The 24,202-nt window shown below is 43.1% G+C and overlaps 1 protein-coding gene and 1 long non-coding RNA gene across 2 annotated transcripts; both read left to right on the top strand.

The window, feature by feature from the left end:
• The first annotated feature begins 5,925 nt into the window (after window positions 1-5,925).
• On the top strand, window positions 5,926-10,578 carry LOC118366776 (renin receptor-like). The gene is made up of 9 exons (XM_035749431.1): window positions 5,926-6,108; window positions 7,169-7,299; window positions 7,813-7,941; window positions 8,066-8,161; window positions 8,401-8,538; window positions 8,641-8,694; window positions 8,788-8,937; window positions 9,091-9,210; window positions 9,570-10,578. Exons 1-9 carry the CDS (start codon window positions 6,033-6,035, stop codon window positions 9,762-9,764), a joined length of 1,089 nt encoding a protein of 362 aa, XP_035605324.1. The 5' UTR covers window positions 5,926-6,032; the 3' UTR covers window positions 9,765-10,578.
• Window positions 10,579-10,936: 358 nt separating this feature from the next.
• On the top strand, window positions 10,937-14,967 carry LOC118366775 (uncharacterized). The gene is made up of 3 exons (XR_004822034.2): window positions 10,937-11,112; window positions 11,268-11,357; window positions 13,911-14,967. It is a non-coding gene; the product is annotated as an uncharacterized LOC118366775 (long non-coding RNA).
• The last annotated feature ends 9,235 nt before the right edge of the window (window positions 14,968-24,202 follow it).

The following is a 24,202-nucleotide window of genomic DNA, read 5'->3' as shown; positions in this document are numbered from 1 at the left end:
CCAGACATCACCGGCAACAACGTTGCCTATGGGCACAAACCCACTGTCGCTGGACCAGACAGGACTGGCAAAAAGTGCTCTTCACTGACAAGTCACGGTTTTGTCTCACCAGGGGTGAGGGTCCGGTACACCGAGGCTTGTACTCTGGAGCGGGATCGAGTTGGAGGTGGTCTGGGGGGTGTCACAGCATCCTCGGACGGAGCTTGTCATTGCAGGCCATCTCAGCGCTGTGCGTTACAGGGAAGACATCATCCTCCCTCATGTGGAACCCTTCCTGCAGGCTCATCCTGACATGACCCTCCAGTATGGCAAAGCCACCAGCCATACTGCTCGTTCTGTGCGTGATTTCCTGTAAGACAGGATTGTCAGTGTTCTGCCAAGGCCATCGAACAGCCCGGATCTCAATCCCATTGAGAATGTCTGGGACCTGTTGGATCGGAGGTTGAAGATTAGGGCCATTCCCCCAGAAATGTCAGAGAACTTACAGGTGCCTTTGTGGGAGAATGGGGTAACATCTCACAGCAAGAATGGGCAAATCTGGTGCAGTCCATGAGGAGGAGATGCACTGCAGTATTTAATGCAGCTGGTGGCCACACATGATATGGTTACTTTTGATCCCCCTTTGTTCAGGGACACATTTTTCCATGTCTGTTTGTCACATGTCTGTGGAACTTGTTCAGTTTGTGTCATTTGTTTTATCTTATATTCATACAAATATTTACACATGTTAAGTTTGCTGAAAATAAACACATTTGACATTGAGAGGACATTTCTTTTTTTGCTGAGTTTATTTATATGTACATGTTCTTATTCGTCTCTTTACATTTATGTGTATAAGGTAGTTGTGGAATTGTTAGATTACTTGTTAGATATTGCTACATTGTCGGAACTAGAAGCATTTCGCTACACTCGCATTAATATCTGCTAACCATGTGTATGTGACCAATAAAATGTTATTTGATTTGATTTACTGCTCTTGTGGTGGTGTCAGATCTGCAAAGAAAGTAAATCATTTGACATCAGATGTGATAAAGCTGACCAGGGGCAGACTGGGACAAGGATTCTGCAGTGTATTTTATCCACACCGGCCCACTTCACTGCATGCACACCACCTCGTCAAGCCCCTCACCCAGTCTGTCTGTGTTAAGCATTATGTTATTAAAACCAAGCTAACAACTTTGGCTATATTGCAAATTAGTGCCTGTCATATGTGTTCCCCTGAATCAACACCTACCCTCAGTATTAATTACTGTTACCGGACTTTTCCCCTGGTGTTACTGGTGCCACTAACTTTTACAGTGGGTGGCACCAGCCCTTGATTTGGTCGATGAGTAATCACCTGATAAAGTAATTCATAGTGTTTTATTAAGAAGTATCATAAATAGACTACTGAGCTATTTAAGAAATAAGTTATTTCATCTAAAACGTTCAAGCAGGAATGGATGATTCAAGATATTTTGATGGGAAACCTAATCCAGTGATTGTCATGAAGTTTGGGTTGACAATTAGTTGATAGTTGCTATTTTACTGTCAAAATAGGACTCCAGAATATCCTGATCTTGTTGTTCAATAGAGATTAATTACATGTATATTTTTGTGCACTAACTAATATCATAGGCTAATTAATTTGGGGAAGTTTATGTTTTATTAGTGGTATGTACAGGATGCACATGGTATGCACCGTCCAACTAAACACTTACCTGCCATTTCCTTCTCGACAATACAACAACAATAAGAAAATAAGAAAAGATAAGAATACGAACATAAAGTAAATGGCTCAGTAGAATATAATACATGTTTTAGCATAAGTATAATACAGGCCACAATTTATAGTCCAATATTTACACATGTATCAGGGAAGGGTTGAGGGACAAGTGTTTAAATTGAGCAGTATTACCAATAGTAAATACGATTCTGGTATCAGCAGTTGTGATATGTGTGAGTGACTGCATGTGTGCTGTTCGCTGCAGCTAGCGACTGGAACGAGCCGCAACAAACACTCAAACAGGACAGTTTTATCTCAATATTTTCATTCAAAGACTCATGGACACTCTTACCGACAGTTGTGGCTGCTTTGCGTGATGTATTGTTGTCTCTACCTTCTTGCCGTTTGTGTTGTTGTCTGTGCCCAATAATGTTTGTACCCTGTTTTGTGCTGCTACCATGTTGTGTTGCTGCCATGTTGTGTTGCTACCATGTGTTGTCATGTTGTATTGCTGCCATGCTATGTTGTGTTAGGGTTCTCTTCATGTAGTGTTGTGTTGTCTTTCTTGTCGTGATGCGTGTTTTGTCCTATATTTGATATTTTTAATCCCAGCCCCGCAGGAGGCCTTTTGCCTTCTAGTAGGCCGTCATTGTAAATAAGAATTTGTTCTTAACGGACTTGCCTAGTTAAATAAAGGTTAAATAAAAATAAAATAAATAAAAATATAAACTGTCTCTGAGCCTGTTGGTATCACACCTCATGCTCTGACACTGTCTGCCCGACAGTATGGGAGAGAACATCTTATGGCTGTGTGGGGTCCTTTGTTGGTATCACACCTCATGCTCTGACACTGTCTGCCCGACAGGAGAGAACATCTTATGGCTGTGTGGGGTCCTTTGTTGGTATCACACCTCATGCTCTGACACTGTCTGCCCGACAGTATGGGAGAGAACATCTTATGGCTGTGTGGGGTCCTTTGATGCTGCGTAACTTCCTCAGGCACCATTTCAAGTAGTTGTCCTGGAAGTTGGGAACACGTCCCCAGGGATGGATTGGGCTGTCTTCACCACCAGCTTCCGGTCGTGGATGGAGCAACTCTGTACCAGGCCGGGGTGCAACCGGTCAAGACGTCTCGATGATGCAGTGGTAGTATTACTAGAGAGGACCTTGGGTGGCATGCCGCATTTCTTCAGCCGTCTTAGGAAGTAAAGGAACTGTTGCGCCCTCTTTGCTTGGTGTTGGTGGTCCATGTCAAAACACATTAACTAGATCGCTAACTCTAAATATAATACCCACTGCTAGTAGCAGTGGATGTATTCATCCAACAGTAAATGTAATGTTCTTTAAAAACGTTGCAGTTGTAGGCTACTACCACGAGACCTATAGTCTAAATCCTTGTAATGGCCATTGCACATTTCACACATGCTGCTCCATATCTCAAAGCCATATCAAATATCTTGGTTGTAAAATAGTAGCTATTGAGCTGGATATTGAGAAATGCAAATGATACCTTCAGAAAGCTGAGACACTGTTCTCTTTGACAGGGACAAGGGGACAAATCTTCCAAAACTGTGTTTTTCCCACAATTGCATTTTGAAATATTGTGCCCCTGCTGGGGGCGCAGGGGCAGATACTTCCATTACAGGAGTCATAAGAATAATGCACTTCACTTTTTTGACCAAATCATGGCTTTAGCCGCCCCCAAAAAAGGACGTTTTGAGTGAAGTTACAATGTAGAATGTGCTCTTTCTACGTTAATAGGCACACTTCCTGTTTTTTACAATCCATGATCTAAATGATGACAGTGTCGGAGCAGGTCTCTTTGCTGATGCTGCTTTTGACGTTGAATGGGAGTTTGAGTAACCAGAAAACCAGGCCGGACAATCTGATCAGTTGCCCACTGATCAGGCAATGGCTCATTATAGATTAGTATAACAGAGAAATTGCACAAACATCTTACTAATTAAATATTTACAGGCCCATTGGTCACCTTTTCATTATTCATTTTTTTATTCCAAATCTATATTTTATGTGTGTGTCAATTTTGACCAGTCCATCCAACAAAAAATGGTCTAGCCCATCTGGCATTTGCCAGAGTTGCCAGAGGACCAATCCGCCCCTGAAGCTGACCTTAAAATTAAATAAACATTTATTGACTTCCACAATTTTCCCTTAACATTCACAAATTATTTTTATTGCGTCGTCCGAGTAAGCCCTAAATGGACCCTGGTTGGTTAATTTATGATCATATACCCCCACCCAGTGGATGTACTTGATATTACAGGTGAAGAGGACATGAACGATGAAGATATTTTGTTCAAAAGTTTATTAAAAAGTTCCTACTTCCGGTATTGATTTCCCTTAGCTAAACATGTCAAAGGATGGAAACAATTTACTACATATTTCAAAAGCCATACAATATATTTTTTTGCAGAAATCAATCAATGTTTCTGGCTTTCTGAAAGACCAATTCATGCCCATAATGCATTCCTACCATCTTCGTGACAATAGGTACAATGATGCAAAAGTGTAAGAATGGTGTTAAATTCAGACCTTCAACTCCTGAGTACATACATTCGTCTCCTATATACAAACCAAGTCATCTTATTTTTTAGGTCTTCTTGCTCTCTTGAGAATATTGAAATGGAGTCAGTCATTAGTGATGAGTGCGCTGAGGTTGAGCCAGACCAGGATGAAGTGGGCCTAACTGTGGCGACATGTGTGGTTGAGACTTCCAACGTTTGCCCTGTGAATGTTACCAAAGATTTTTTGAAAGAGTGGATTCCTGCTTTTTGGCCGACCCACACGTTTTGTCAAGCTGGGTAAAGGACAAACTAGGAATGGATCCATCTGGGAAAGTTTGGAGAAGTGGAATTGATTAGATGTTTTGTACATCCTCTGCCCAGAAGAAGCGGTGCTTCACACAGCTCGAGGTTCAACCTGTGGCTTTGCTCTCCGGAACAGGGAGCCACACAAAGAGGTGATCAGTGGGGTAGCGTTCAGTGTCGAGGTGGATCAAATGAAAAATAATATTCCTGGTGTTTCTGACAACCGCAGTTTGGAGAGAAGTAGACCCGGTGGTAATGGTAGGCATGTTGAGAACAAGTTCTCATTTACAATTGCGACCTGGCCAAGATAAAGCAAAGCAGTTTGACACATACAACAACACAGTTACACATGGAGTAAAACAAACATACAGTCAATAATACAGTAGAAAAATAAGTCTATACACAATGTGAGCAAGTGAGGTGAGATAAGGGAGGTAAAGGCAAAAAAGGCCATGGTGGCGAAGTAAATACAATATAACAAGTAAAACACAGGAATGGTTGTATTGTTGAGCTTTGACACAGAGTTTCTACCTGATGAATTCAGGTTAGATTATATTTGCTATTCTATGAGGGTCCATGTTTCCGAACCCGCTACAGTGGTTGAGGTGCCAAGGATTCTGACATGTTGCAGCAGTGTGTAGAAGGGAGATCCCAAGATGTGAGAAAGTTGCAGGAGGGCATAGTCAGAGGGGGTGTACAGTTGGGATAGAGAAAGCACTGTGTGTCAACATGCACAGGTGAGAGAGCGACAGGTTGAGATTGCCAGAGTTTGAGTTGGGCAGAAATGTTCCTATACTGAGGCAATGAAGAGACTAGAGGATAGCCCAAGGGTGAGTGATTCGACTGTGAGTCCCCCAGTGAGTCGGCCTGAAAAGAGAGGTCCAAAGAGGATGAGTTTTAGTATTTTATTTATTTATTTCATCTTTATTTAATTAGGTAAGAACAAATTCTTATTTACAATAATGGTCTACACCAGCCAAACCCGGAAGACGGAAGACACTGGGACAATTTTGGCCACCCTATGGGACTCCCAATCATGGCGGGTTGTGATTCAGCCTGAATTAGAACCAGGGTGTCTGTAGTGACGCTTCTAGCCCTGAGATGCAGTGCCTTATACCGCCGATTTCTTGTATTCATAGACATGGTGATCAAATGCACTGTTCCGTTGGTGCGAAAATCACAGAAGATATACGTGGTAGTTGCAGCAGGGAAATATTGGGGTGAGAGATTTAAGTGCTGATGGTCTATAGGAAGATGGTGTAGGACCTTTTTGGGTGAAAGTAGTGGGTATTGTATAGGTGCAGGGTTAGATAGTGGTGCAATATAAGACTCTCCCATGCCCCTTTTTCTTGTTGTTTGTGACCAAAATGTGCAATCCGCACTCTGACCTGCGACAAGCAGCAAAACACCACACAGCGTCTATTCTTCCGGAAAGCCACACGAAGAAGATATACGTGACACGCGAGTCATCTGATCTACGTTAGAGCGAAAGGGGAATTATGTTGCTGGAAAATCGCCGAAGGATGGAGACTTTATTCAGCGTAGCGTTTATCTTCTGCTCGGCTTTTACGGCAGGTAAAACTTAGAAATCTTATATCTGATTATTTAGCTACTGATGTAGATCGTTTTTGGAAATGATCTCATGGGGATGCTATAACGTTAACGAGTCATTTGCATTAATGAAAACGGTAACGTTAGCTAAGAGGCACTAACAGTTTTAGCTAGATAACGTTAACGCTAAAGAAATTACTTTAAAAAACACTTCCAATCGTGTTGATATAAATATTGTTGGCCGTGTCTTTCCCTTATAAATATGTTATAACGATTAAATACTGCTTTTTAGTTGGGCTAATTTCCCTAGCTTGCTCGTAAGCTAACTTGACAGCCGGACCGCCAGGCAACAACTACCACCGAACTTGAACGACAAAACATGAACTAACATGATGAGCCATTTCCTGCAGTTTTACCCCGCCTGTTGTTGTGCACAACACTATCTAGCAATATGGCTATGGTTCATTAAGCTGTCTTACTAACCAGACTCACAGGGCAGCGTCTCGGCTAGCCAGCTGTATCACGTGACATACAGCATTCATTAGTCGGATTCTGTTGCTAAACGTTTGGTGTATTGCAAATCGTTTAGTCCAAACGGAAGACGTTTTGAACGGTAACGAGAGTTTTATATTGGAAAAATTCATGTCGGTCCCTCCACGTTTCGTTCTACTTGCTTCCGTTTGGTTCCTATAGTTACTATTGCAAAACGTTTGCAACTGACAAAACGTTTTGAATTGGCATCCAACTAATGAATACACACCATATTCGCTTAACTTCCTCAAAAATCCTTCTGCTTTCCCAGTCACGAGACTCCGGCTAACTAACTATCTACTGTAGCTTAGCATTCCCATTCATGAAATGGCTGTCTTTCACAGTTTGTAATTAACAGGCAAGTGGGAGCAAATGGCAACACCATACTATCAGAACCCACCTAGATGAACCTCCAAAAGTGATATTATGTGGCCCTGGTGTCCCCTCCAACTACACCGTATTGAACTCCAAACAGTAGCTAGCTTTGATAAGTTAGAAGTTGTTTATAGACAATATTATTTGAACCAAACCAATTCCTTCTGTTTTCCCTCAGGCGTTCAGGGGGACAGCCTCACCATATTGCAGGCCCCAGGGTACGTGTCCTTCCAAAAGGGAGACTGGCCAATCTCTGGGGAGAAGATTCCAGATATGGTGGCTCTGACTATGGGGTTCTCTGTCCAGGAGGTACACACACACCAGGACCTGAGGACAATCAGACCTGACCCGATCATTGAAAAAAATACAATGGAGACTCAAACAGACCCTAGAACAATCGGACCGGAAGAGAACTTGACCTAACCCATACCCTAACAGTATTGACCACACCCGATTGGACCCCAAACATTATGTTTATCAGCCAAGTTGCTCTTCTGCTTAACAAATAGGTCTTTATTATATTGACCAGGCCTTCTATAAGTCAATAAATTAACCGTATTCACATCAAATAAATGTCCCTTGGGTCCGGGTCAGGTCCTGTTTGATTGTCATCGGGTCTATGTAACTACAGCTGATAGACCAGAGTGGACCTGACCACAGCTCTGCATAGCCTATAGCATAAGTTTGAATTTGGGGGTTGGGTCTCAGGTATATCGGGTCCACTTGCACCCGTGAAGACCCACACAGGCGCATATCCTATGTTTGAACAGGTGCGCAAAGCCTCTGGTATTTTACATGATACTCTAACATCTGTGTTTGTAGGATCTCTCCTGGCCAGGCCTCCGGGCAGGTCAGTTGTTCCAGCGTCCCAGGGCCAACGTGCTGGTGGTGGTGAGGGGGGTGGACAGCCTGGCCCTGCCCCAGAATGTGGCCTCCTATCCCTTGGAGAATGTGAGTGAGGCCAGGCTCCCCATCAGGGGTGATGGTTGAGCAGCAGCAACGTTCTAATTCGAATGAGATTCTTCACCAAGGCTCTGTTATTAATAACTCTTCCCTTGTTCCCTCTCTCCTCCAGCCGGTACCCTTCACCCTGGACAGTGTGGCTGAGACGGTTCATTCTCTCTTTGCTGAGGACACTCCTGTGGTCCTCCAGCTGGCCCCTAGTGAGGAGGTACTGTATGGACCAGCACATGTGTAAAGGTTTCTTTTTTCCAGAGGGTTTGTATGTGCAGGGGGATAGTAATGTTATCAAATAAAAATGTATTTGTCATGTGCGCCGAATACAACAGGTGTAGTAGACCTTACTGTGAAATGCTGACTTACAAGCCCTTAACCAACAATGCAGTTGGTTAGGAGCTTGTAAAACGTCAGCCATCCCCTCTGGCGCCATTATTGTGTGTGTGTCTACAGAGGCTGTACATGCTGGGGAAGGCCAATGCAGTGTTTGAGGACCTGCCTGTGACCCTGCAGCAGATCCGTTCTCGTCTCTCCCAGGATGGCTCCGTGCTGGCCTCCCTGCCACTTAACTCCCTCAACCGCAACGCTGAGGTAACATGCATAACTAGTGCTGGTTCTATCTGCGTCCCTCGGTTAAAGTGAATAAGGGTTGGTTGATCTCTGAACTCTGATCTTCTTCCTCTCTTCTTATAGGCTGATCTGCTCTTCCTGTCTGAGGTCCAGGTTCTGCATGACATCACTGCCCTGGTAAGACTGAATATGTTGTTTGTTGGGCACAGGGGAATTGGATAATTTCAACGGTGGTCATCTGTTGTGGCTAACCCCCTCACCCTCATGTAGCTGCAGAGACACCGGCACCTGGCCCAGGACCACTCCCCTGACCTGTACTCCCTGGAGCTGTCTGGCCTGGAGGAGCTGGGCCGTCGCTACGGACAGGACTCCCCACAGTATCGAGACGCCACCGCCATCCTGGCCAACGTCCTACAGAAGGTAAGCACGGGGGGGTGGGGGCTTCCTGGGGGCATCTATATATCAAATAAAATGGTTAGTGGTAGTGGCACGAGTAGTGTTTCTGGGGTTTTATCGCTATACGTGACCACCTGTTTGTCATCTCACTCTCTTTTGCTCTCTCCTGTGCTGTAGTTTGGTGAGGACGTGTTTGGTCTCTATGGTGACAGTGCGGTGGTCGAGGTTGTCACGGTGAAGAGCTTTGAGGCACCATTGACCAGGAAGTCCCGCTCCATCCTGGAGTCCAAACAGATCGTATGTTTGTTTATATTAGCTTCATCTGCCCAGATCTTCTGTTTTTATGTTTCATGTACATATCTATGGATCAGTGGAGGCTGGTGGGAGGAGCTATAGAATGATGTCTCATTGTAATGGCTGGAATGGAACGTAGTCTATGTGTTTTCTATATTTTTGATATCATTCTAATTATTCCATTCCAGCCATTACAATGAACTTGTCCTCCTATAGCTCCTCCCAACAGCTTCCTCTGCTGTATATATTTATGTATCAAACCATGAGCATTTTTAGATGCCTGAAATTCTATACTTCATAGATGAGATTTGCAACTACTGAAATCCTCTCTCTCTTTCCTCCTTTCTCTCCTCATCACACAGAGTAACCCTGGCAGTCCCTATAACCTGGCCTATAAATATAACTTTAATTATGCAGTGATCTTCAACATTGTGCTATGGCTGATGATCATCCTTGCCTTGGCTGTCATTGTCATTTCATACAATCTGTGGAACATGGACCCAGGATATGACAGCATCATCTACAGGATGACCAATCAGAAGATCAGGTTGGACTGAAGTCTGCCCAGCAACACTCCAGCCCTCCAATTAGCCCTCTCCTAGTGGAAGTTTATTGTTTTTCTTGTTTTGTGTGAAAAATAAAGATGTGGAGCCTTGGAGTCTTAGCCCCTACTCTCTAGGTACTTGTTTAGATCTGAGAGAGTTGGATAGATATAAGCAATATGGTGAAAATAATTCCACCCAGCTTGGTATATAAGCCTTGGTCGAACTAATTATAAACCAAATAGCGTATACCTATCCAAACTCTCAGATATACACAAGGTGATAGGGGTTGATTGTGGACTGAGGAGTAGACATCAGAATAGCAGTTGTTCAGGTGGAGGTAATAGTTTAATCCAATATGTATGTGAGGTGCAGTTCACTGTAATGTCACTGGTAAGTACTGCAAAGGTTGACTATACAGAATTGTAACACTGTAGAGCTGTATCTGAAGCCTAGTCATGTACCTTCTAGCCCACACTTCACATTTATTTTGAGTGTCCACAGTAGTTGTTCTACTTCCTTGGTGATTGAAAATGTCCTGTTTTATTTTTTGTAAAAATAAAATAATTATTGTAATGCCCTGAAAGACTGAGAATTATATGGTGTGTGTGATGTAAATCATTGTATTTTTTGAGAAATAAAACTTAAGTTAAAGTGAAATGTGTATATATTGAAGTTAGAAATGCAAATATCTTGAATAAACTGCTGTATTGGTATGGTGAGGTCTGTAATATTCACTGGCATGTTGCATGAATGTTGCAGTTGTGTGATGATATGAAACAGGAAAATATTATGTACAATATGGGCAATAAATTATTTAAAATCATAAGTTTGTGTACTTCAATCAGCAAATGGAATTATCATGTTTATTAAACCACTATAGTCTACAGCAACCAGTGATACATTGGTACAAATGACCTCGGACAAATTGTCCCACAGTTAGTTTTAGTAAATGTGTCACACGAGTTTATAATAAACACGTTTTCTAATTCAGAGTGATATGTATGACATGTTTACCATCACCAAAAATACTCCTCAATTCACTTATCCAATACATAAGCAGATCACGAGACGAGATCAGACGTAACTATTGCGCTATATAGAAGTAGCCAATCAGTGAAGCCGTGTAGCTATCTGCTCCAATAGAGAGACGAGTTCCTGAAACTTCACCTCTAAGGTTATCCGCATACGTAATTGGGTGTGCTTTTGTGTAACTGGTTTGGTAACAGCAGATCGACTGTACTACTAAAAGACATCGTTCAAGCAGCAAGACATTCATCTATCTATCTGACGACAAAAACATCAATTTTCTGAGGAGAAAGAAGAACAGACTCTCGCGCCATGGTTTGACTGCTGATCAAAGGTGCGCGCCGATCTCTTCATTCTAGTTGTTACAAAGTAACATATATGAAGTCATGTTACTCAGGCTATACACATCTATGCCAATTATATCTTGTGAGGTGTCATTTCAATAATGTTTTTCAAATAATTATCTGTCTCATTCTCTCCATCTTTCAGCCAGCATCTGGACGGTGAGGAAGATTCGGGCCCACATTGCTGAGGGAGAGCAAGAGGAGAAGCCCATCTTCACACCATGTGGTGTTATTGGTAAGAACAGTAATGCCATAGATATGCAACAATGCTGATTGTTATGAACTTATCTACAATGCCATGCAAGAACACTTGCGTTACCTAACAATGCCGTAGTAAAGGGTGCGTTCGTAAATTGCTTCCAGTGTGTCAGAGTGCACTTTGGGTTGTTCGTAAATTCAGAGCGTTGTTCGATTGTCAGTTGGTAAATTCAGAGCGTTTCATTCTCGGAGCGCTCACTGAACGCGCTGGTCGAGAAGGGTTCATCCGAGTGTTCTGACCGAACGTTAACTGGCTATAGTTGGCTAGCTTGTCAGCTACTTCCAGACACAAATGACCGAACACCTCACTGACGATTTTACTCACCATGACAGAGCTGGTTAGGCTGTTATGTTATCTAGAGCGTTAGTGACTAGCTGTGCTGCTGGCAACAATTGAATACCATTTTTGCCGACGTTTGACACTGTTCATATTCAATGGGTGTTGCGTGTTCGTAAAGTCATCAGTTATTTTGCGCTCTGGCACACAGACGAGAGTGCTCTACAATCGGAGTAGATGGCAAGAGTGAATTTACGAACGCACCCAAAGATGCGCTGTCGAAAAAAATCGCTCGACCTTTTCCTGGTTGCTAAAATTCTAATTGTTCGCCTAATTTCAATTTTTTTTGTGATAAAACAACAATTATAGTTTAGAGAAATCTGAATTTTCAGCTGGTGTACAAAACCGAAAGGAAGACGCAAAAACAACTTAAGAACAGGAAGTATACAAATAACGCATGGATTTTTTTTTTTTTAGGTCGCATTATGTCATATCACTCTGAATTAGGAAACGTGTTTATTATAAACTCGGTGTCAGACTGAGTGACACATTTAATAAAGAGCGACCCATTCTTATACTTGCTTTCAATGACTATGGTTACATGCACACAATCTGGTTATTGTGGCTAGTCAGATTAATATCATAGTTTGATTAAAGTTGACATGCTTTGCAAAAAATAATGATTTCCCCAAATTAACCAGTTTACATGGACACGTGAAATCTGGTAGCAGCCAAGACCTATTGCCCTTCAGCTAGCCTGTCTTATCAGAGACTATTGCCCTTCAGCTAGCCTGTCTTATCAGAGACTATTGCCCTTCAGCTTGCCTGTCTTATCAGAGACTATTGCCCTTCAGCTGGCCTGTCTTATCAGAGACTATTGCCCTTCAGCTGGCCTGTCTTATCAGAGACTATTGCCCTTCAGCTGGCCTGTCTTATCAGAGACTATTGCCCTTCAGCTGGCCTGTCTTATTAGAGACTATTGCCCTTCAGCTGGCCTGTCTTATTAGAGACTATTGCCCTTCAGCTGGCCTGTCTTATCAGAGACTATTGCCCTTCAGCTGGCCTGTCTTATCAGAGACTATTGCCCTTCAGCTGGCCTGTCTTATCAGAGACTATTGCCCTTCAGCTGGCCTGTCTTATCAGAGACTATTGCCCTTCAGCTGGCCTGTCTTATCATACATGTAACATAATCAATAAGTTATTATATACTGACGGGAATAAGTGTGTTTCAAGTTAAAACCCAACATTATGCAGCATAAACAGCTTAATATATCCATATTTGATTTTAATAACCACATTGTGGGCCTGTTAGAACACATAAATCATGACTGATTTTATGAATATCCACTTTGTTAGAACCAATTTAGTTTTTGAATGGCTGCCAATAACCACGTCCTTGTGTTTGCTGCCCATGTCAGCTCAGACAGAAATGACCTTTACATCTCTATCACACAAACTGTAGTTCATCAATCCACATTGAATAGAGCCCTGCATTTCATTACCCTCTTTACTGCATGTATACATTTGATATCGGCCATTGATACATTACACTGATATGTAGCACAGACAACCTCTGTTTCTGTTGTCAACCAATGTGAAATCAACAACATTTCACCATGACATTGGATTTATGTTAAAAGGTGGGTGAAAAAGACTAAATTCCATTTTTGCAAATCTAATCAGTTTTTCACATTGATTCAACGTCATCACATTATTATTATTATTATTATTATTTAATGAAGTGGAACAGTGTTGATTCAACCAGTTTTTGCCCAATGGGCAGGCTGGTAATAGGTTCCCTTATCAGAGACTGCGTTATCCTATGGCTTGCAGGCTAAGTCTTCTAATTTCAATTAGCTTATTGCATCTCCACATTTTAAGCACCGGCTGAGAAGGTTAATCTCTAAACCCTGGTTGGACAACATTTCTTAGATCTGTGTCGCAACTTCTATAATAACACTCTAAGGTCACTCCATATGTCTTTAAAATATGTCTAACGTTTACCCTGTGTCAATCGTGATGTCAACTGTTTTGACAATTTGATACTTCTTGAGCTCTTGTTTGATAACCAGCTATGTACGGCTAGGATTTATAAAGCATTATCAGTCATTACGATTAGGCAGGCTAATTGCATCTTTTGGGAACTAAATCCATTTTGGTGCTGGTCTACTAAACCTTGTTTGCCCTTTGCATAACCTTTACATAGAACGTGTGTGTGTGTGAGATACTTCTCTTTATTTCCTGTCTCCTCAGGCTTTAAGAAGGAGCAGTTGACATCAGGTTCTGATCCACCGGCGGCCGTAATGACCCCTGAACCTGATGATGGTATCGCTAACGGCGGCCCGGCGGCGTCGTCAGAGACAGCCGTGCAGAAGTGCGGATCCTGAGGTTAAAGGTCACACTGGATAACTGGTTGGGACCAATAAATTATTATTAAGCATGTCTTGAAAAGGATGCATTCACAGAACTGTATGTCGGCAGACGCAGTCTCCTTGTTCCTCGCTCTCAGACGCAGTCCCCTTGTTCCTCGCTCCCAGACGCAGTCTCATTGTTCGAAAAACTTTTGTACGTTAAATTCTACTTCCTACTTCCCTGATCTGGACTGTCTATAAACAACATTCACATACATTATTCTGATAAGTCTTCCTTTCTTCAAAAGTTTGGATTATGTTTGTATTACTAGATATAACTGCATTGTTAGAGCTAGAAACATAAGAATTTTGCTGCACCTGCAAATCTGTACGCGACCAATAAACTTAAACTTTTTTGTATAGCCCAACATGCTCTTAACTTTGCTATCCTTAATCAAAGGATTCCCATAGAAAATGTCACTACAACCATAATGATGACTAGTTTTGAGACCAAATTATGACATAAGTCATTCCATTTAATTTACGTTGTGTAGGTTTCTGAACCCAAGTATGCTAATACGATATCGCAATAAAAAGTAGGTTATTTACTGATCTATAGAAGATAGTCTTTAACAGCCCTCCAACTGGAAAAATGTTTGTTGTCATGCCCTTGCTGTCCCAGCCTCTGTCCAGTGTGCCCATACTCAGTGGACCAAATACTAAGCTGAGATACTTGCTGTAATTCCAACGTTCAGTCAGTGTGAAGTTATGACATTTTCATATACACTAATCTCAGGTTAATATTGTGTCCAGTGAGCTCTGTTTAACCTCTGACACCAGATGACCCTTTATGGCTGCAGCGTGTGACGACCTGCTCACCAACCCCTCCACCCAGGGACTGAGCTGTTCTGATGCCTCTGCTGCAGCTTCCCTAATAAAAACTTCAACTATCTGGTCAACTTGTCTTTTATTATGTTGTAGGCATATAACTTCCCAGTATATCCATTATGAGCTATTAGGTACAATACTCACTAATGCACATTAAAAATGGTCAAGAAGTGCTATGAATCATAAACATTTCTTACATAATTGCAACATTTTTATTTTACCTTTAACTAGGCAAATCGGTTAAGAACAAATTCTTATTTTCAATGACGGCCTAGGAACAGTGGGTTAACTGCCTGTTCAGGGGCAGAACGACAGATTTGTACCGTGTCAGCTCGGGGATATGAACTTGCAACCTTTCGGTTACTAGTCCAACGTACTAACTACTAGGCTACCCTGACTAGGTAAAGCTACGATCCCTTATTGACGTCACTTGTTAAATCGACTTAAATCAGTGTAGATGAAGGGGAGGAGACAGGTTTAAAGAAGGATCTTAAGCCTTGAAACAATTGAGGCATGTATTGTGTATGTGCCATTCAGAGGATGAATGGGCAAAACAAAAGATGTAAGTGCCTTTGAACAGGATATGGTAGTAGGGGCCAGGCACACCGGTTTGTGTCAAGAACTGCAATGCTGCTGGGTTTTTCCACACTCAGTTTCCCAATCTTATCAAGAACAGTCCACCAGCCAACTTGACACCACTGTGGGAAGCATTGGAGTCAATATGGACCAGCATCCCTGTGGAAGGCTTTCCACACCTTGTAGAGTCCATGCCCCGACGAATTGAGGCTGTTCTGAGGGCAAACGAGGGGAGGAGAACTCAATATTAGGAAGGTATCAGTAAAGATGTGCGTTGAGAGTCAGGAAGCAAGTTCAGGGAGTGAGTGTTTCAATAAATAAATGCAAACATAAAACAAAGCAGGAACAGCACACAAACTCAACACTTGAACAGAAACAATAACGCCTGGGGAAGGAACCAAAGGGAGCAACATATATAGGGAAGTTAATCAGAGAGGTGATGGAGTCCTGGTGAGTCTGACGATGCGTAGGCGCGCGTAATGATGGTGACAGGTGTGCGACATAACAAGCAGCCCTGTGACCTAGAGGCCGGAGAGGGAGCACATGTGACAGTATCTTTAATATTTTTTATTCTCAGTGTATAAAACAGGTTACTTTAAGGTAAAAAACTAAAGGAGGGTGGTTGGTCGTGTTATATAAAGCAACCAAAAGTTGCGTGTTCTAATCTCATCACAGACAATTTTAGCTAATTAGCAGCTTTGTAACTACATTTTATTTACTGTGTAACTATTTAACATGTTAGCTAAGCTTACCGCTAACCCTTTAACCTAATGCCAAACCTTAACCCTAACGTTAACCTATAACCCCTAGCCTAGGTAACATTAGCATTTGACACCTAACTAACGTTAGCATTAGCCACCTAGCTAACATTATCCACAAGAAATTGGAATTTGTATCATATCATATATATGCACTCACATTCACACACACACACACACACACACACAAATTGTAGCACACAAACACACAATTGGCCTTGCTGTTTTCATTTGATTGTCTTTGATGTGTTTTGCTGTTACATTGTTGTTTTTTTCTATTTTTCTCAGTATTTGTATTTTATTGGTTGTTGGCACATCAGGAGGGTAGTTGTTGGGCAGGGATGGTTCCCCTGAGGGGGTGAAGTTGGGGGGGTGGGGGGGGGCCTTGGATAGCTGAGCAGATTCACTGCAGGGGGATTGTATGTTTGTTTTTTAAATGACCCTAACCAGTCAGGCTTGAAGAGAAGTCACTCAACCGAGGCTGCTCTCCTCAGTGTCAGGGAGGCTGCTCTCCTCAGTGTCAGGGAGGCTGCTCTCCTCTGTGTCAGGGAGGCTACTCTCCTCTGTGTCAGGGAGGCTGCTCTCCTCTGTGTCAGGGAGGCTGCTCTCCTCTGTGTCAGGGAGGCTGCTCTCCTCTCAGGGAGGCTACTCTGTGTCAGGGAGGCTGCTCTCTCAGGGAGGCTACTCTCCTCTGTGTCAGGGACTCTCCTGTGTCAGTGTCAGGGAGCTCTCCTCTGTTGCTCTCTCTCAGGGAGTGTCAGGAGGCTGCTCTCCTCTGTGTCGGGAGGCTGCTCTCCTCTAGGCTGCTCTCCTCTGTGTCAGGAGGCTGCTCTCCTCTGTGTCAGGGAGGAGGCTGCTCTCCTCTGTGTCAGGAGGCTGCTCTCCTCTGTGGGAGGCTGTGTCAGGGAGGCTCTCCTCTGCTACTCTCCTCTGTGTCACTCTCCTCTGTGTCAGGAGGCTCAGGAGGCTCTCCTCTGTGTCAGGGAGGCTGCTCTCCTCTGTGTCAGGGAGGCTGCTCTCCCTGTGTCAGGGAGGCTACTCTCCTCTGTGTCAGGGAGGCTACTCTCCTCTGTCAGGGAGGCTGCTCTCCTCTGTGTCAGGGAGGCTCTCTCCTCTGTGTCAGGACTCTCCTCTGTGTCAGGCTGGAGTGTCAGGAGGCTGCTCTCCTCTGTGTCGGGGAGGCTGCTCTCTCCTCTGGTCGGGAGGCTGCTCTCCTCAGTGTCAGGGAGGCTGCTCTCCTCAGTGTCAGGGAGGCTGCTCTCCTCTGTGTCAGGGAGGCTGCTCTCCTCTGTGTCAGGGAGGCTGCTCTCCTCTGTGTCGGGGAGGCTGCTCTCCTCTGTGTCAGGGAGGCTGCTCTCCTCTGTGTCAGGGAGGCTGCTCTCCTCTGTGTCAGGGAGGCTGCTCTCCTCTGTGTCAGGGAGGCTGCTCTCCTCTGTGTCAGGGAGGCTGCTCTCCTCTGTGTCAGGGAGGCTGCTCTCCTCTGTCAGGGAGGCTGCTCTCCTCTGTCAGGGAGGCTGCTCTCCTCTGTGTCAGGGAGGCTGCTCTCCTCAGTCATTTAGCACACTGTCTTATCCAGAGCGACTTACAGTTATTGCATTCTTAAGATAGCTCGGTGGAACAACCACATATCACAGACAGAGAAAGTACATTTTCCTCAGTAATGTAGCCGTCAGTAGAGTCAGAGGTCAAGTGCTGGTTTATTTAGTTATAAATAAATAAAAAGGTGTGGAGGAGGATTGTTTTAAGATACTGTTTGAAGATGTAGGGTTAAATAACACCATAATCTACAAACTAACCATTTTCGTCGTGTAATGTTGACTGATTTTTAAAATTTGAACCTTAGTTGTCTTCTTTCTTCCACAGTGCTTTAGCTTACTGCACCACAATGTGTTGACTTCTGTATAATGTCCTGATCTCATTATCATACTTCTTTACTGTCTGGTGTATTTCTGTTTTTCTGTTTTGTACAGTGCCTTGCGAAAGTATTCGGCCCCCTTGAACTTTGCGACCTTTTGCCACATTTCAGGCTTCAAACATAAAGATATAAAACTGTCAGGTGGACTGGGGACAGCAAGGAGTCATTATGACAAGGTAGTATTGAGGCATGGTCCTAGGGCTCAGCTCTAGGACACCGGACACCGGATCACACAGGACACCGGATAAGACAGGAGACGTACTCCAGATATAACAAACCTACCCTAGCCCCACGACACATAAACTACTGCAGCATAAATACTTGAGGCTGAGACAGGAGGGGTCGGGAGACACTGTGGCCCCATCCGATTATACCCCCAGACAGGGCCAAACAGGAAGGATATAACCCCACCCACTTTGACAAAGCACAGCCCCACACCACTAGAGGGATATCTTCAACCACCAACTTACCATCCTGAGACAAGGCCGAGTATAGCCCACAAAGATCTCCGCCACGGCACAACCCAAGGGGGAGCGCCAACCCAGACAGGAAGATCACGTCAGTGATTCAACCCACTCAAGTGAAGCACCCCTCCTAGGGACGGCATGAAAGAGCACCAGTAAGCCAGTGACTCAGCCCCTGTAATAGGGTTAGAGGCAGAGAATCCCAGTGGAGAGAGGGGAACCGGCCAGGGGGAGACAGCAAGGGCGGTTCGTTGCTCCAGAGCATTTCCGTTCACCTTCACACTCCTGAGCCAGACTACACTCAATCATATGACCCACTGAAGAGATGAGTCTTCAGTAAAGACTTAAAAGTTGAGACAGAGTCTGCGTCTCTCACGTGGGTAGGCAGACCATTCCATAAAAATTGAGCTCTATAGGAGAAAGCCCTGCCTCCAGCTGTTTGCTTAGAAATTCTAGGGACAATTTGGAGGCCTGCGTCTTGTGACCGTAGTGTACGTGTAGGTATTTACAGCAGGACCAAATCAGAAAGATAGGCAGGAGCAAGCCCATGTAATGCTTTGTAGGTTAGCAGTAAAACATTGAAATCAGCCCTTGCCTTAACAGGAAGCCAGTGTAGGGAGGCTAGCACTGGGGTAATATGATAAAAAAAAATGTGGTTCTAGTCAGGATTCTAGCAGGCATATTTAGCACTAATTGAAGTTTATTTAGTGCTTTATCCGGGTAGCCGGAAAGTAAAGCATTGCAGTAACCTAGAAGTAACAAAAGCATGGATGAATGTTTCTGCAGCATTTTTGGACAGAAAGTTTCTGACTTTTGCGATGTTATGTAGATGGAAAAAAGCTGTCCTTGAAACAGTCTTGATATGTTCGTCAAAAGAGAGATTAGGGTCCAGAGTAACGCCGAGGTCCTTCACAGTTTTATTTGAGACGACTGTACAACCATCAAGATTATTTGTCAGATTCAACAGAAGATCTCTTTGTTTCTTGGGACCTAAAACAAGCATCTCTGTTTTGTCCGTGTTTAAAAGTAGAAAGTTTGCAGCCATCCACTTCCTTATGTCTGAAACACCGGCTTCTAGCGAGGGCAATTTTGGGGCTTCACCATGTTTCATTGAAATGTACAGCTGTGTGTCATCCGCATAGCAGTGAAAGTTAACATTATGTTTTCGAATGAGATCCTCAAGAGGTAAAATATATAGTGAAAACAATAGTTGTCCTAAAACGGAACCTTGAGGAACACCAACATTTACAGTTGATTTGTCAGAGGACAAACCATTCACAGAGACAAACGGATATCTTTCCGACAGATAAGATCTAAACAAGGCCAGAACTTGTCGGTGTAGACCAATTTGGGTTTCCAATCTCTCCAAAAGAATGTGGTGATCGATGGTATCAAAAGCAGCACCTCGGTCTGATGCCATTAAAATGTCATTTACCACCTTCACAAGTGCCGTCTCAGTGCTATGATGGGGTCTAAAACCAGACTGAAGCATTTCGTATACATTGTTTGTCTTCAGGAAGGCAATGAGTTGCTGCGCATCAGCTTTTTCTAAATTTTTTGAGAGGAATGGAATATTTAATATTTGCAGATAGTTTTTTATATTTTCTGGGTCAAGGTTTGGCTTTTTCAATAGAGGCTTTATTACTGCCACTTTTAGTGAGTTTGGTAAACATCCGGTGGATAGAGAGCCGTTTATTATGTTCAACATAGGAGGGCCAAGCACAGGAAGCAGCTCTTTCAGTAGTTTAGTTGGAATAGGGTCCAGTATGCAGGTTTAAGGTTTAGAGGCCATGATTATTTTCATCATTGTGTCAAGAGATATAGTACTAAAACACTTGACTGTTTCTCTTGATCCTAGGTCCTGGCAGAGTTGTGCAGACTCAGGACAACTGAGCTTTGGAGGAATACGCAGATTTAAAGAGGAGTCCGTAATTTGCTTTCTGATGATCATGATCTTTTCCTCAAAGAAGTTCATGAATTTATTACTGCTGAAGTGAAAGCCATCCTCACTTGGGGAATGCTGCTTTTTAGTTAGCTTTGTGACAGTATAAAAAATTAAATTTCAGATTGTTCTTATTTTCCTCAATTAAGTTTGAAAAGTAGGATGATCGAGCAGCAGTGAGGGCTCTTCGATACTGCACGGTACTGTCTTTCCAAGCTAGTCGGAAGACTTCCAGTTTGGTGTGGTGCCATTTCTGTTCCAATTTTCTGGAAGCTTGCTTCAGAGCTCGGGTATTTTCTGTATACCAGGGAGCTAGTTTCTGGTATACAGTGACGAGAAGAAGGAGGCTACAGGGTATGATCGTCTTGTAAGAGTCAAGCCCCTTTATCATGACATGGTGGAGGCATGCAAAACCTAATTCCTGCTCAAAACCTATCTATAGATGAAGCAATATATGAAAATAAGCCGACCAAACGGGGCTACAAGCTCTTTGTGCTAGCCGATTCAGCCTCTGCCTACATATAGAACTTTATCTATGAAGGCAAGGCGATCACACCCACTGGGAAGGGCCTTGGTTATGACTGTCATGCAGCTGATGGACTTCCCCTTACTTGGCAGTGGGACATTTTTATACTAGTCCCATGCTTTTCATAGACCTCTTGAAAACAAATAGGGGCTTGTGGCACCATTCGTCCTAACATAATCAGTTTCCCCAAGACCAAGGTAAACAACATGACAAAGACAGCAGAGAGGGGACCATACGTTGGATCAGGACTGACAAGCTGTTTTTTGTCAAATGGAAGGACACTAGGGAATTAACCATGCTCACCACAAAGCATAAGGCGTTCAATAACTACCAATGTCTCAAGGAGGGTGAAAAGTGCCAATGGGGCATGGGGGAGGAAGAATGTCCCTATTCCTGTTTCTGTGAAGGACTACAATGCCAGCATGGAGGGTGTCGACCTAGCTGATGCTCTGATAGGCTACTTACTACCAGGTCCTCCACAAGAACAGGAAGTGGTATAAAACCTTTTTCTTACCACTTTGTGGACACTACAGTAAATGCTTTCATTCTCCACAAGCAGATGACCAAAGCAAAAGATTAAACCCCTCTCTCCCAGTTGAGCCTTCAGAGAGCAGCTGGTGTTGGAAATTGCTGAATTAGGGGCCCAAAGCAACCTCACAACCATCACAAGACCCCCCACTCAAGGTGAGCGCCACTATCCAACACATTTACCAAAAGACAAAAGGAAGAACTGAAAGCATTGCACAAAACACAGGGGTAAAAAAGAGTGAAACCCCAGATATTCTGTCTGAAATGCCAATTTGCTTTTTGTTTTCTGGCAGAGAGGGACTGTTTCAAAGACTATCACACCATGGTGAAAGTTACATCTAATCATCTAAACCTGTGATGTAAAACCAACACGAGTGCCATTTGTAAATAGTTCAGCTTTTTAAAAATGTTTGCACATTTTTATTGAAGGATACGTGTGTAACCAAGTTTGTGTTTGACAAGACACTTTTATATATATTTTTATTTATATCTGTTGCTTTTATAAAAAAGTTAATTTGTATGTGGGACCAATACATTGGATATGCCTAGGCTAAATGTTGAGGCACTTTGGAGACACCTCGATGTTTGAGAGAGATTTGTATTGTAGAAATTGAGGTTTTATAGTGAAAAATAACTTTCAGGCACACCCAGTGTGCAAAAACAGTGGAATTACCATATCCGGACACGTTGGAGAGGTTGAAAGGACACTTGAATGTACCCTGGATATCCCATAACACCACCACAATGTTTGAGTGAGGTTGATATGGTAGAAATTGTGTTGTTATACTGAATAAATAGCATTTAGGGATTGCAAATATGTAATAGCACTGGAATTATATACTTTACAGACATATGCCACTTTGGAGAGGTTTAGGGACACTTGGAAACGTCCCAAGACCACACCTGACACCACTTACTAAAACATCTGCCCATTTCTAGTTGTTAGGTCTATCAATCCCATTTCTTTTCTGATATTGTTCACTTGTTGTGGACGCCATCTAATGTGTTTCCAGCTCTGGTCATCAATAATTCACTTATAGCTTGTCAATGAAAGATGACTTTAAAATGTAAAAAACGGTTATTTGGTGTATTCTGAACTATGTAACTCCTATCAATCTTCTGATCATTTCCTCGTAATCTCCCAGATGTCTTCTTTCCAAATATACCATGTTTTTTCATGTCAGAATCATGTAATTACACATGTATAGTAGTTACTTTTGGTTATGTTTATTTAGGCGGAAATCTACATTTTTACCATTACATTTGAATATGCTCTGCCCATGTAATTTGAGTGTCAAACCAGAACCCCAGGAACCTAAATCCTCTCACCCTCTCCAGATTCCTTCCATACAACTTCAAGTATGTTTCCTCCCCAACCTTCCTTCTAGAAAAAAACACAGTCTGTGTTTTCTCAAGTGAAAACTTGACACCCCACCTGAGGGACCACTGCTTAACTTCACTAATCGCTTCTTGAACTATTCTAGCTCTATGGGTAATATTTCTCCCTCTCTTCCACAGATCCCATCATCCGCAAACAATGATCTCCAAATATCAGGTCTCACCTGGGAGAATACATCATCAATCATAATGGAGAACAAAAAAGGACTAATGACACTTCCCTGGGAGGTACCATTATCTACCTCATAGCTTTCTGACATAGAGATCCTCACCCTCACTTTTATTGATTGCCCAAAAATAAAATATATCCAGTTAAAAACCCTTCCTACAACGCCCATGTTACTCAGCTTGATAAATAGGCTTTCCTTCCACATCATATCATAAGCCTTCTCTACATCAAAGAAAACGGCTCCCACCACCTCCTTATTTGCCTGTGTCTTCCGTATGACTGACTCAAGGCACAGTACAGGATCTATCGTTCCCCTGCCTTTCCTGAACCCACTTTGATCTGGTAACATTAGTCCTCTACTCTCTAGAAAGTAAGTCAGCCTTTCCATAATCATCCTCTCTATAGTTCACATACATGAGATGTCAACGCTATCGGCCAATCGCTTTAAGGACTAGTAGGGTCTTCCCAGGTCTCCATATTGACACCACTACCGCCTGCTTCTAACTTCCAGGCAGTTTCCCTCCCTGCCACACCTTATTGTAAAGGCCCAATACTTTCCACATTGCAGTGTCACTGAGATGAGCCATCATGATGTAACACATCCCATCCTTCCCAGGAGATGTTACCCCAGCTTTAGCTAATGCTCTCTTCATCTCAGCCAATGTAAAAGGGGCATTCAATGCATCCTCCACCATCTCTCTCTGATCCAGAAGAGAGATGGTTCTCCTCTGACGTCCTCTTTCCCACGTTGCCCCTCTTCTGTCAGATTATTTGAGCTGTGCACCTTCACAAATGCCTGGGCTGAGATCTACATTTACATTTAAGTCATTTAGCAGACGCTCTTATCCAGAGCGACTTACAAATTGGTGCATTCACCTTATGACATCCAGTGGAACAGCCACTTTACAATAGTGCATCTAAATCTTTTAGGGGGGTGAGAAGGATTACTTATCCTATCCTAGGTATTCCTTAAAGAGGTGGGGAGATCTCTGCCTTCTCATTATCTCTCACTGCAATCTCCCCACTTTTC

The sequence above is a fragment of the Oncorhynchus keta genome, chromosome 34 (genome assembly GCF_023373465.1).
Source record: "Oncorhynchus keta strain PuntledgeMale-10-30-2019 chromosome 34, Oket_V2, whole genome shotgun sequence".
Classification (NCBI taxonomy): Eukaryota; Metazoa; Chordata; class Actinopteri; order Salmoniformes; family Salmonidae; genus Oncorhynchus; species Oncorhynchus keta.
This window is presented reverse-complemented; position numbering and strand designations above follow the sequence as displayed.